This window comes from Cyprinodon tularosa, unplaced genomic scaffold, assembly GCF_016077235.1.
Source record: "Cyprinodon tularosa strain WSP-4 unplaced genomic scaffold, ASM1607723v1 ctg669, whole genome shotgun sequence".
NCBI lineage: Eukaryota > Metazoa > Chordata > Actinopteri > Cyprinodontiformes > Cyprinodontidae > Cyprinodon > Cyprinodon tularosa.
Window position 1 is genome coordinate 242,850 of NW_024039417.1, and position 13,030 is coordinate 255,879.

The following is a 13,030-nucleotide window of genomic DNA, read 5'->3' on the forward strand; positions in this document are numbered from 1 at the left end:
TGGTGGAGTTTATTGGCAAGGGGCTGATAACTGTTAATTTACCACTCTAGGTAAGACTTTATGACTGTTATATGTATTATTGTTGTGACTATTTAATCAAATAATTTTTGGACTTGGTTTTGTGAGTACACGCCCATTTGGCTGTGTGTTAGGACAACAGAAAACTTTGATTCAACCTTAAACCATGCTCAAACAGTTAACTGCGCACAGATATTCACAACAACTTCTTGAAGTTAAAAGCTCTTAACTAAGCAAGTACTATTTACAAATGGAAAAAAAGGCAAAATGAGGAGGGTTGAAAACCATTATCAATAAAATTGTGGATTTTTATCATAGTTGAGCATTGATTTTTATGCTTGAATCCCAATATTTCTTACAAAATAGGATGAAAATAATATCTTATTAAAAGATTTACGTAATCAGAAATCAATTTAGATAACACACTTTTAACCCCCTGTGATTGTTCTTGGGAATGATCATCTGTAATAGCAGTTGTTGACGGTGTATGCACAGTCGATGCCTCCCTCCATGATGGTGTCACTGCTGAACAGAGCACCAGGCAGGAGGTTGTAACCATGATTAAAAAAAGCAGAATGTGTAAATATGTTTAGCATATAAGTAAATCATGAAAATGAGAGAATAGAAGCAGAGTTAAGAAATGTGGTCTCTATGTCCTCCAGCAGTCTAAGCCTATAGCAGCATAACCATAGAGATAGCTCAGGATAATCTGAGCCACTCTAAATGAAAGGAAGCTAAAATAGGAGAAATATGGTATTAGAATGATTTTTTTTTTGTGTACTTACAGTCTCTAGTAGTGCATATAAGTTGAATTTCTCCCCTCCAGTTGCTGCACAAATATATTAGAATTCTGTTTGGGCATATTTTTCAATCGGTTCAGTAGAGAAAATACCAATTACTTTTCTGTCACTGACCAATCTGAACTGGAAGCACCATCAGGTCATTTGAACATACGCAGTCAGAAATACTTCCGGGTCACAATTGCTTACACTTTATGAAAAAGGACCAAAATTACTTATTTCTATCACTAATTATAAAACGACATCATATAAAAGTTTATAACAGCTGTGCTGAGAAAATACATAAAATTTGATCCTTTTTTGTCATATCATTCATCTGTTCTGGGAATCTGGAAATTGCGATCTCTGGCCTACTTCAGGCAGCACATTTGCCGCTTATTGATTTATAAATAGGGTAATTTTTGGGTTTATGTTTCCACTTCATCATACCTGTATATTATATAGTACATAATCTTAAGAACTACATGATTAAGATACAGATAATCATGTTGCAATCGTATTAACCAGATTGCTCTGAGCATGTCTGATGGCAACGTTATAAAGGCAACATGATGGAAAGAAAGTAAACGTATCCATTCTCTCAGCAGAGTTGTTATAAACATATTTTCCCAATGTATTTTGACTTAGTTTAATGATTTAAGGATAGAAATAAGTACATTTGACACTGTAATGTCGTTATTTAATGCCAACCTGTATTCGTTTATGGTTGCACGTGTACAAATTAGCTTATTGTTCTGATTATACTTCTGGTACAGATCTGGTAGTGAAAATTCCAAGTAGCATGTCTGTGGTTTGGTTTTAAGATTTTAAAGGGAGACTTAACTAAGTCATGTTTCATCAGTAACTCTGTCCACATCATTTGAAACATGGCTGTAAACATAGAAATTAGTAGAACCTGAGTGCTACCTTGCTCACCCCCCCTTAGATTGGTGAAGCTATGGCTCCCATTGGAGTACTGAGTCACTTTCTCTTTCCTTACATGGCCTCTTGTTGTTTGGATAAAAAGGCAAACTAATACATCAACACTTCTCTGCCACACTGGAGCAGCATGACATGCTGGCAGCTATGGCTGACCAGCTGTCACTTTAAATCGTTCCAACAGACGTTACAATATCTCTGCCCTTGTTCTACTGTACTAACCCCGTTCCTAGGTAAAATTATTAGCAACTCTTAACTGGTATACCCTTATAAACCAAAATAAAAACACTAAATCTTATGAAAAATTTAACTAAAAAAGGAAAATCATCTGTGCCTGCTGAAAGGTAGTTTCACCAAACAAAATTTCTTTAAGTAAGATTATGATGTAAAGATGGACACTGAATATGATAAATTGAATATTACCTATCACTTCTAAATCCAAGGGTTTGCTTTTTAGGGTAAGAACCAAATGACTTGCAGTTTTTCACAATATTTTATCTTAAAAAAAGAATATGTTTTGGAGAAGTGGATAATTTGTTGCTAAGACATTACTGAGCATTAATCAAATAAATGCTTCAAAGAGCAAAAATCCTGCTTTACTTTGTTTGATTTGAAATTCTCTCCATATTATCACTGGTATTTTGGACTTTCTCTGCATATGATCCCCACAGCTGATGTAGATTTTAATGAAAATTAATCTAATATTCATTTACATGATTGTTGTTGGAAGTGAAATAAAAACTGGTGCTAATCGCGCCATGATCATAGTCTATAGGAATAATAACGCATTACTTGGTTTTTCTAAAATCCTGCCCCCTTTCTTGTATCGTTCTTTTCTTTTTTTTCTTATCTCACTACGTCTTGTTTTTAGTTTCCTGAGCAAATGATTTGTTGGTTTAAAAACCTTCCGCTAACAAACCAATGAACAGAAAAGAGCTGATCCTGAACACAACTGTTTGCACTCTTTTAAAGGTACTGCATAAAGTTCTGAAATAAATCTGCGTTGTGCATCTGTAGACGCTTCCACCATGCTTGTGCCCAGTGTTACTTTTGAACCCGAGTACTAAAAGTCTCCCTCATTTGCAGCTTTGCACGGCTCATCTTCCCAGTGTGTCAGATGCCCCAAGTCACTACCAAGCGGTCTGCCGAGCTCTCTACACAGAAACCAGGGAGCTACGCACTTTTCTGGAGAAGATCAGGAGTGCCAAGGAAGTGAGTCCGTATCGTAATAGTTGTATTGTCAGGAAGATCTGCGAGGTTGGCTGTAGACCCTGTCATACCAGTAAGGAAAATATCAATGTGCTATCTCAAAATTTGACAAAAGCTAATTTTGTTTCACTTTATTCTTTAAACATAAAGAAAAGGCATGCTTTGTTTTATCTATATACTTTTGTACTATTCTATGCAGACTTTGCACTCTTGCATTAAAGGCTCAGCCAAGGAAACAGTCTCAGAATGGAATACTTCCTCTTCCTACTTCCTTCCATCCACTTTCCCTGCCATAGACTCTGCACAGATTAACTCAGAGGCAACAGTCACACGGCTGCTGACGACGGCTGTCAGCTGATGTTAAGACAAACATCTATGACTGCAGGGATAGAAATGACTGGAATGTAGGCAGAAGAACTCATCCTAGAATATTCATGCTGTGCCATAACACTCAGATACTCGCAGCTTTAACTTGATTTACACTTATTTTCTGTTCTAGCACATTATTCATCAATCACATGTAGGAATATGATATATATATATATATATATTTATATGCATGAATTTCAAATCAAGCTTGAAGCTGCGCAGAGGTTCAGACGTAGCTTGAAACTACAGAAAAGAGCAGACTGGGCCATGGGCGTCAGCTGATCCAATACTATACACCGTAGCACAATAGGGCACCCAATAAAATGCGAGCGTGCAAAGTGCGCAAGCAAAACATTTTGGGGCAATTATTTTTTTCAAAAAAGCATGGGCACAATTAATGCAAGCACGTAAGCAAATATTTTATAGCACTTACTTATTATTATAAAGCGTCATCGATAAATTTGTACAATCAGATTGTTATTTTCTGCATCATTAAATATCTACCTGAACCAAAATGAATTGAATTGGCCCACTTGTGAACTTAACTGTGTATCTCTAATCCACTACGGATTAAGATGATTTATCTTCAATAAATATATTTTAGCAAACATGAACTTGCAAACTGAAAACTTCAAATGTAAAAGGAAAACACCTCTACATACATACATGTCTGTGTTTATCATTTCTATTCCGACCCATCCTATGATGGTGTGATGGTGATGATCCTATGAGGCGTGTTTATCACGGTCTGAAAGATTAGAGAGCTGGATGTTCATTTTTTTAAAATTAAACGGTAGCGTCTCGGTCAGTGGCTGGTGGGGTTTTCTCCAGGGGGGGCTATATATATATATATACATACGTATACGTGTATATATATATATATATATATATATATATATATAAGTATATGTCTCCAAGGTGTCACCCTAGAGTTCCCTAGAGAGTTTGATGCTCTCAGTTGGCTTTAAATGGTTTTCTTTGTGAACTTCACTTCTTTTCACTGACATGACACGCTGGTTTAGAGTTTCAAACTGATTGGCGAAAAATATTACGTCTGCAAATTAGTGGTGACGCTTGCTGTTGTTCATGACGACCACGAATGACAAAGCGTTCCAACATGCTGACTATCATCCTGACAAAAAGGGCATAGGTCAAGTTTTTGTGCCTGATTGAGTCGGATGTGATTAAATCAATCACACGTTACGGTTTGTCCACAAACCACAGAGGTTGGTTGCTCCAGGGTGTATCATCAGTTACAGAGGAACGGTAGGTGATTTCCTGATACACAGACGGTGATCTGTAAACAGCAGGGTCACACAGTCACATGGAAATGCTTTCTGCTCAACCAGGTCCCAGCAAAATAGATAACAGTTAACAATGCAAACCTTTTATCAGAGAAACATCCCTTTTTCCCTTCAGGTTTTCATTCAACCAAAAAGCCATGTCTCATTGCATCTTACTCTGCTTTCTCCTTACAAAAAAAAGCCTATGGAGCCATTTTAGGCCCTTGTTTCTCTCCAGGGGCTATTTGGAGCTCCTGTGTTTGTTAAAACTTTGCGCATGAGGAGTCGTGTGTGTGTGTACCTGTCTAGCGTCCAGAGTGAGGACCATTTTTTCCAATTTCACTATCAGATTGAGGAGTGTTATTACAAAGTGAGGACATTTTGCAGGTCCTCACATGCTATTTTTGCTGTCAATTGGGTTAGGGTGAAGTGTGCATTGGTAATTGTTAGGTTTAGGGTTAGGTTTAGGGTTAGGGCATTAGAAAGGATTGAAAATGACTGAAAATCAATGAAAGTCAATGGGAGTAAATTCATGGTCCTCATTACATATAGCAGAATGAGTGTGTGTGGTCTTGTTTTACCTACAATGTGAGGGAAATATTTTGTAAAATATCCTACATGCGAGGACTTACAGGTACATATGGGGACATTCAACTGGTCCCTATATGGTAAAGTTCTGTTCTTTGAGTTGGGGTTAGGTTTAGGACTAAGGTGTGAATTCAGTTTAGGTTAGGATTAGGTACATCTTGGTAATAGTTAGGGTAAGGGTCTGGGTTAGGCCTTATAAAATGAATGCAAGTCAATGAAATGTCCCCGTATGTCATGAAAACAAAGCTGTGTGTGCCATGCTCTGCTACTGCTGCTGCCCCTTTCAGTGCTTGTAATGCATCTGAATGAATGAAGGGGATTTAGGTGGTTGCGTAACAATATGAGAAAGAAGCTTTAGAGGCAGGGGAGTCAAGGAGTGCAGCAATCGTACACTGAAGTAATCACCTTTGCTGTGTTTACAGCACAGTATAAATCCCAGAGCATTTCTTCTGCAGGTTTTGAAAGTAAACACAGCTGCTACATATTTCACCACATTACAAAGACCAACATAGATGAATTTTATCAGTATTTTATGCTGTAGACCATTTCTAAGTGGTGCATCATTGTGAGGCAGGAAGAAACTGATACATAGTTTTAAACATGTTTGACAATAAACTAAATTTAAAAGTAGGAGCACCTCTTCTGTAATCTAAGGCAACAAACTGCCTCCAGAATGAGAAAATGAACTCTGCCTCTGGGTCATATTACCTTTGAAGGTCTCTGAGATTTGATTTGTTAGAAAGCCAATGTAACAATGACCAAAGTAAAGTTTAAAAGTTAAATATATTTTTTTCTTTCTTTCCAATGCATCCCCTTAATTTAATTCAATTCAGTTTATTTATATAGCGCCATTTCACAACACAAATGATCTCAAGACACTTTGCAGTTCACCAGATGTTTTCTATGAAGTTTTTCTTTTCTATCTAAGAAAAAAACAGTTGATTGCATCGACTCATTGACTTGAAGGCAATCCCTCACATTATGCTTGTAGTGACAGTGGAGAGGAAAAACTCCCTTTTAACAGTAAGAAACCTCCAGCAGAACCAGGCTCAGTGTGAGCGGCCATCTGCTGAGGCAGACTGGGGTTCCAGGAGGCAATTACCCCATTTACACTATCCTTGAAAAACCGATCCATGCTGAGACAGGTCCAAGCTCGGATCAGTTAACCAGGCCGAGCTCGGTTCTGACGACCGTTTACATATCACACTATCTCGGTTCCTCGACTCCTCACCTCCTAGTGACGATCTGCGGTATTACTGCCACTATTAAAGGAGGAAATCAAGCAGTCTGTGGCGGTAATGCCCCAAAAGTTGTTTGCCAACCGCCATAAAACACAAGAAGAAGAAGACGAAGAAGAAGGGAATCAAGCAAATCAAAATGGCAGCACCTGTCACATTCAGAAAGTTATGCTTGATTATTATTGCTGTACTTCGGTGTTATTATTTAAAATGCCATTATTTAAAATGTTTTTGATTGCGATTGTTGTTTATAGTTGAAGAAGAAGTTGTTCTTCTTCTTCCGTTTCTGGAGGGGCATTACCTCCAACTACTGGAATGGAGTGTGAATCGCGATGTGCAGCCAGACGGAGATGACGCGTTCTGCTCATGCACTCTTGTTATCAGAGAACCGAGCCAGGGAAAAGCCGAGCCGAGCCCACCTCTGGAACTGGCCTGCAGTTAGTGCGGTTCGGTTGTGTCTAGCTCGGTTCGGTTCAGTTTGCTTTCCATTTACACACCATAAGTTATCTCAGTTACTGAGCTCGGACCGGTCTCGGCACGGTTTTTCAAGGGTAGTGTAAATGGGGTAAGAAGCAGAGATAGAAAAAGCAACTGTAAGAGGCGGCCCCATCCAGGAAAGAATTGCCCAAAATGTAAAATCAGCTTTTCTCTATGTACAGCAGTTGTTGGGCTGCTCAGTGATTCAGTGGGTAGCGCTGCTGCCTTGCAGCGAGAAAGTTCCGGGTTCAAATCCCGATTTCTGCATGGAGTTTGCATGTTCTCCCTGAGCATGCGTGTTTCTCTCCAGGTTAATTGGCTTCTCTAAATTCTCCTTAGGTGTGAGTATGTGCGTGAATGGTTGTTGGTTTTTGTGTTGCCCTGCGATGGACTGGCAGCCTGTCCAGGGTATACCCCGCCTCTCACCTGTAGACAGCTGGAGAGAGGAACCAGCACCCCTCGCGACCCCAGCTGGGATAAAATGTGATGGCATATTAACAGGGAAAAAAATGGAGTGGACAGCAGTTGCCTCCATAAGTGGGATTTTCATTACAAATGTGCACAAAACTGTTTTTACATTCTCCTAATTCTCAAAATGCAATTTTTCACAATTGTAATATATAAATTAAATAAGAAATATAATTAAAATGGGACGTGAATGCCTTTGTTAATGCAAAAACTCCTGAAAACAACATGTTGGTGGTTGATGCAAACACAGGAGATACATCTATATATTTCAGGAACAGCCCATGCGCTCATCGCTGCAAACTAAAGATTTTTGAAATAATCACTGTGCCTTTTGAAAAGTTTTAAAATGAAGGAAAAAGCATGTTAAAAGAGAGTAAATACGTTTCAATACTTTTCCTTTCCAATATGATCCCAATATTAATCTAATGTGATATAAACAAAAGTAACATATTCTATGAGTGTAGCGTAATGCCACCAGCCATGACATTAAATTTGAACATTGGTGGATAACAACGCAGGTATGGCATTGCAAACAGGAACACTGCACAGCTTGAACTCATCATCTTCACTCTGCAACATAGTGGTGGTAGCACCATGCTGTGGGGAACCTGATCAGAGTTAAAGGTATAGCAGAAGATGTTTTTTTTTAGGTTGAATCTTCTTTTGAAAAGTAAGCCTGTATGAGCGATGCAAACAGCAACTTTTAAAGGTATAAGAGAACGATCTTTTATTTCTGGGAGGATCATCTTAATAAGTGGTCCTCCAATTCGTAAATCATTCTGGTGCTATGTTTACATAAGGCCGTCCTATGTGCTCGTCCCGTTAGCTATCTTTTTCTGTGCATGCGCACTTTCAGACGTACATCTATGGGGATCTTTCAGACAGTCATTGAATTTCACCTTTATCACTGCGGTTCTTTGAAATCTCTGAGGGTCGTAGAGAAAAAGTGTCTATGAATTGAATTAGATAAAAATAAAGCTGTTGACATAGGCTGTCACTAGACGACAGCGGCGAATAATAACAAAGATGGCCCCGCGTGGTGGAGGAGGAGTTACGTGACAAACGGAGCAAAAAGCAGTGATCATCTGTCCGAACGTTAGGCTAACTGAGTTCGCTATGAAGTCCACTATATAGTCCCTGCTCTATATGGTGATTGAGGGATTTAGGGGTTAGGGCTGGCTGACATTTCGGCACAGTAAGCTTGTATTAGCTATGAGAACAGCAATTTTAAAACAGGCGTGCACGAGGAGAAATGAAGTTGTTCATGCTCTCGTATGCATTTAAGAGGCATTCCACTTTCAGGATAGGTTACAGGGTTGTGCATGTGCATTTTTTTTTTTAAATTAGAGAGGGCGGGTCTTTTAAAAAATTAGTGAAAATCCTCCACTATGCCTTTAATGCAACGGAGGATGGAAATAAAGAGGAAAACCACATTCAGGTGGTCTCCTTAAAATGCAGCAGATCTCCATTGAACCGATTTACATCAGAGCATATTCATCTGTTAGAATAATCCAGTCAAATTTCAACCTAAATATGTTTCAAAACGATCTTCACATATTCTCTACCCAATGTGGTACAGGCTCAGTCACACTGGGTAGAGAGTATGTAAAGTAAAGAGTATGTTTTACGTTTAAAACAAATATAGAGAACTAGATAATTGGATACCAGGTCATCATTTTGGTTCTGCAGGTCACTGTAAATAAACTGTAGAAAAGATCAGAAACTTAGATTAATTCATACCAAGCATGCAAATGGCCTCCTATAGACACAGCAAAGCTTTTGTCAGGTGTGGGAATCTATCTTTCTCCATCAGTCTCATTCAGCTCATTTCTCCCTCAGTGTTCAGCTCCCAGCAGCTGATTTAAATGTGAATCACAGATTGTTAGATTGTGTTTGCACAAACAAATTCCACCAATTTATAAAGATTTAAATCATGCTTCTGGTAAAAAACAAAAAAAACAGGATTATATGCGAAGAGTTGAAGCAGCAAAGAAAGCATTGAATACTGTTTTAATTAATCCTTTAGGATTGTTGAAACCGCTTTCATGTCAGGTAGCAAATGCTTATGTCTTTCTGCTTCTTGTTTGGATTAGATCTTTTTTATTAGATGCTTCTTTCTGCTTCTGGGAGTGACGTTGTGTGATTGGGAAGTGGAGACAGGCAGCTGTTTCCTGGTAGGCTGACAGATTATTTTTCTGGCTGACCAAAGTTTTACTCTGCAGTCAGCTGGGCAGCTCCTTGTGACTCTATCCAGCGCCGCTGTGTTGTTATGTGACCCGAACAGTCCCTCTCTACAAATATTAACCGGAGGCAGCACATTGTACTTCTGCCTGCTGCTCTAGAACTCTTTTTTTTCCCCGTCTTTCCCACATAAATGCACAAACAAACAGTGACCTCTCCTGCCTTTAAAGAGAGCAGACAGCAGAGGAATGCAGATTAGCTCCTTGTTTGCCTCAGAACTGCTGTCAGGTCGGCGGTATTTCACAAAACTGTAACGGCTTCCCACTGTGCAGCTTCACACAAGTGTCAGGAAGGAAGATTTGAGCCAAGTGAACCGATGACTGTCTACAGTAGAAATATGGAGCAGCTGGATGACGCTTCAACTTATTCTGCTCTTTTATCTTGTGGGAGAATACTTTGGCGCTGCAGTGTTTTATCAGGTGTCGGTTGGTTCTGGTCACAAGCTGATTTTAAACCCAAACTACAAGCTTTTACGCATGCAATGGAGCAAATGTGCCAAGAAGCCAGCACGCAATTTTTATATACCAATAAAGCTAAAAATAAATTCAAATATGAAAAACAATGATTGTATAATTTGTAAAAACATTTCATGCAGTATTTAAAAACGTTCTTTCATCAGTTTTTCCTCCCTGGCACATCGATTTAACCTGTTTTCTAGTTTTCACATCCAAAAGTTATATTTTTATCACCTTCCAAAGTTACCTTTCTTCAAAATAAATCAACTGAACTTTAATTGTAACCAGTTTATTTCTAACTCTAACAGATAGTAATATTTATTTCACATAAATATAACCTTTGTCTATATTTGTATGTGAGATATAACAGGCATATACCTCCCTTAGGCTACAAATAATAGCTTTATGTCCTGAGAAGCCATGAAAACAGAACAGGTCAAAAGTGGAACAAGATGTGATTCAAATAAGGTCATCTGTTGCTGCATTATTTGAGCAACAACAGTAAAGGAAACAGTCCACAGAATTAGAAAGTCTACTTCAAAAACAAAAAACAGTTTCATCCAAATAGTGCAAAAGGAATAAATTGTGCTTTAGGTAACGCGCTCACAATGAGAACAGTAAACACAGCGAGCAGCTCTCTGTGGACGTCAGGATTCATACAGATGGGACAGATTGATCCTCAGCAGAAAACACTGCAGGGTGCTACTGATAGAAAATATGTTCTTACCAACGCTTCTGGATCTGGTTGTGTTTTATCTGCTGGGAAGTCAGGAGAACATTGCCCACATCTGGATCCAAATCAAATCACAAAATTGAAGAAATGTATTTATGCTGGTTTTCTACAAACTTTACCAGATGCTTCTATACTGCAGATGTTTAAAACACTTATTTTTAAAAAAACAAAATTTACTCGCTACTCACTTTACCCAGATGCCAATACATGAACTGCCACTCCTGTTTAGTAAATAAAAAGCTTCGAACTAAATAGATAATTCATAGCTGTAGAATATATTGACACTGGACATTAAAAATAATAGATAAATACATCAACCTCTATATGAATTGCACATGATAATATAACCCTCTCTTTAACAGTAGAATCTCACTGAATCTTCTATGGTATTTTTTATCCTTTTCTATGGGGTTAAAGTACACGAATATTTTAGCCTGTGATGTTAATTGCACATAATTTTATATATATATATATATATATATATATATATATATATATATATATATATATATATATATATATATATATATATATATAGATAGATAGATAGATAGATAGATAGATAGATAGATATACAAACCCTCTCTTTAGCAATAGAATCTCACTGATTGCTCTTCTATGGTATTTTTATCCTTTCCTATGGGGTTAAAGTACACCAATATTTTAGCCTGTGATGCTAAAGGTAACAGTGTTACAGTCACTGCTTTAAAACACACTAAATTATTTTACTCTGTCTTTATTTAAAAATATAGAATAAAAATTTTTCTTTTTTCAAAGTTCTTTTTTCGATTAAAAATTTAATTCACCACTTCAAATATAATTTTGATCATTTGATGGGAATTTTAGTGCTTTATTTGTGCATTGTATAATTTAATGGTATATTGAGCCTTTAAATTCAGGTATTCAGGTTACATTTATCTCTTATTGGGAGTTCCATATTTATTTTTTATTTTGTATTGTGTTTCTCTTTATACCTTAGAGACCAAGATATAATTATTATCATCAAAATCTAAACTCTTTTACCCTCCACTTGGTGTTTCACTATGAGAACCTCTGCTCTTATAAACCGTTTTTGGTTTGTTTTTTTGGCCAAATAGTTGAGATTATTCTATTGACCAATGATGCTTTATTTCCAAATATTATTTTTAGATCTAAACCCTCTTGCTCTTTAAATAGTTTTGATACCATAAACATTTCTCATAGCATTTGAAAGAGAAACATATACAGAGTATGACAGATTCTCGACCATACCTCAGTGTAGACCTAAGGGGATATTTTACATCACATCCAGTTTTAAATCAGACCTATCTGTAGTGTTTTCAGCTAAAAAGTAGAGTCTTAGTCTCATCAGACTAAAACACACAATTCCCTTAGATTTCATAAAAGACGTTTTATCCCAGCGCTACGTATCTTGAGCTCGTAGCATTATAAATGACTCCTCACCCCCCCACCATGGACTGTTCTCCCTGCTGCCCTCTGGGAAGAGGCTTCACAGCATTCAATGCAGGTCCAGCAGTTTCTGTAACACCTTCTTCCCCACCGCCATCAGACTGCTGGACTGTTAAAAAAACTCTAAATCATGTCACAGACTCTGCATCACACTTATAACACCAAACCAAAATATTGCATATTTGCATCATATATATTTAATGCTCTGAACTTCCGTATCAATTTTCTTTTTGCACCATGTTTTTTTTGTCTTTTCCCCACACTGTTTACATCTGATCAAGCTGCTCTTTATAGAATGGAAATGTTCTGAATGCTGTACAAAAAAAAATTTCGTTTTGTTTTCAGTCTGTGTATACAAATTGGAAGTAAAAGTTGCCTAAGTCTAAAGTAGACTTTTGTAGTCTAATTGTGTTCTTTTATCGATATAGGAGAGAAAAATTGTTTCTTCCTAAACCCCCAGTTAAACGTCTTGCCATTAACTGTTGTGAGGTCCCGATGCTACAATTTAAAATAAGTCTTTCTTCTGCCAGTTCAACTCGTGGGATAGTAATGGATTATTAGAATTTTTTTTTCAAAACTCTTAACTTAAAAAAGAAAAGTAAAAATGATTATTTTATATTTATTCTAAGGAGATGGACTTCCAGTAGTCATAGTGGTGTTCATAATTTTTCACTGGGTTAATTTTCTGTACACTGAATAAGTGTTCTAAATTATAAAACCTTTTTGTGTAAAATGTTGTATTAACATAGATTTAATAATGGTTAATTGAGCATCAAAGTAACAG

The 13,030-nt window shown here is 37.3% G+C and overlaps 1 protein-coding gene across 2 annotated transcripts in view; it reads left to right on the top strand.

Moving 5' to 3' along the window:
• Window positions 1-13,030, top strand: part of spire1b (spire-type actin nucleation factor 1b) — a 105,708-nt gene that overhangs the window by 53,735 nt on the left and 38,943 nt on the right. For both annotated transcript variants that reach the window (XM_038267318.1, XM_038267319.1), the window contains exon 4: window positions 2,823-2,948. In XM_038267318.1, the coding sequence (XP_038123246.1) occupies window positions 2,823-2,948 (126 nt within the window). The remainder of the gene's footprint in view (window positions 1-2,822; window positions 2,949-13,030) is intronic.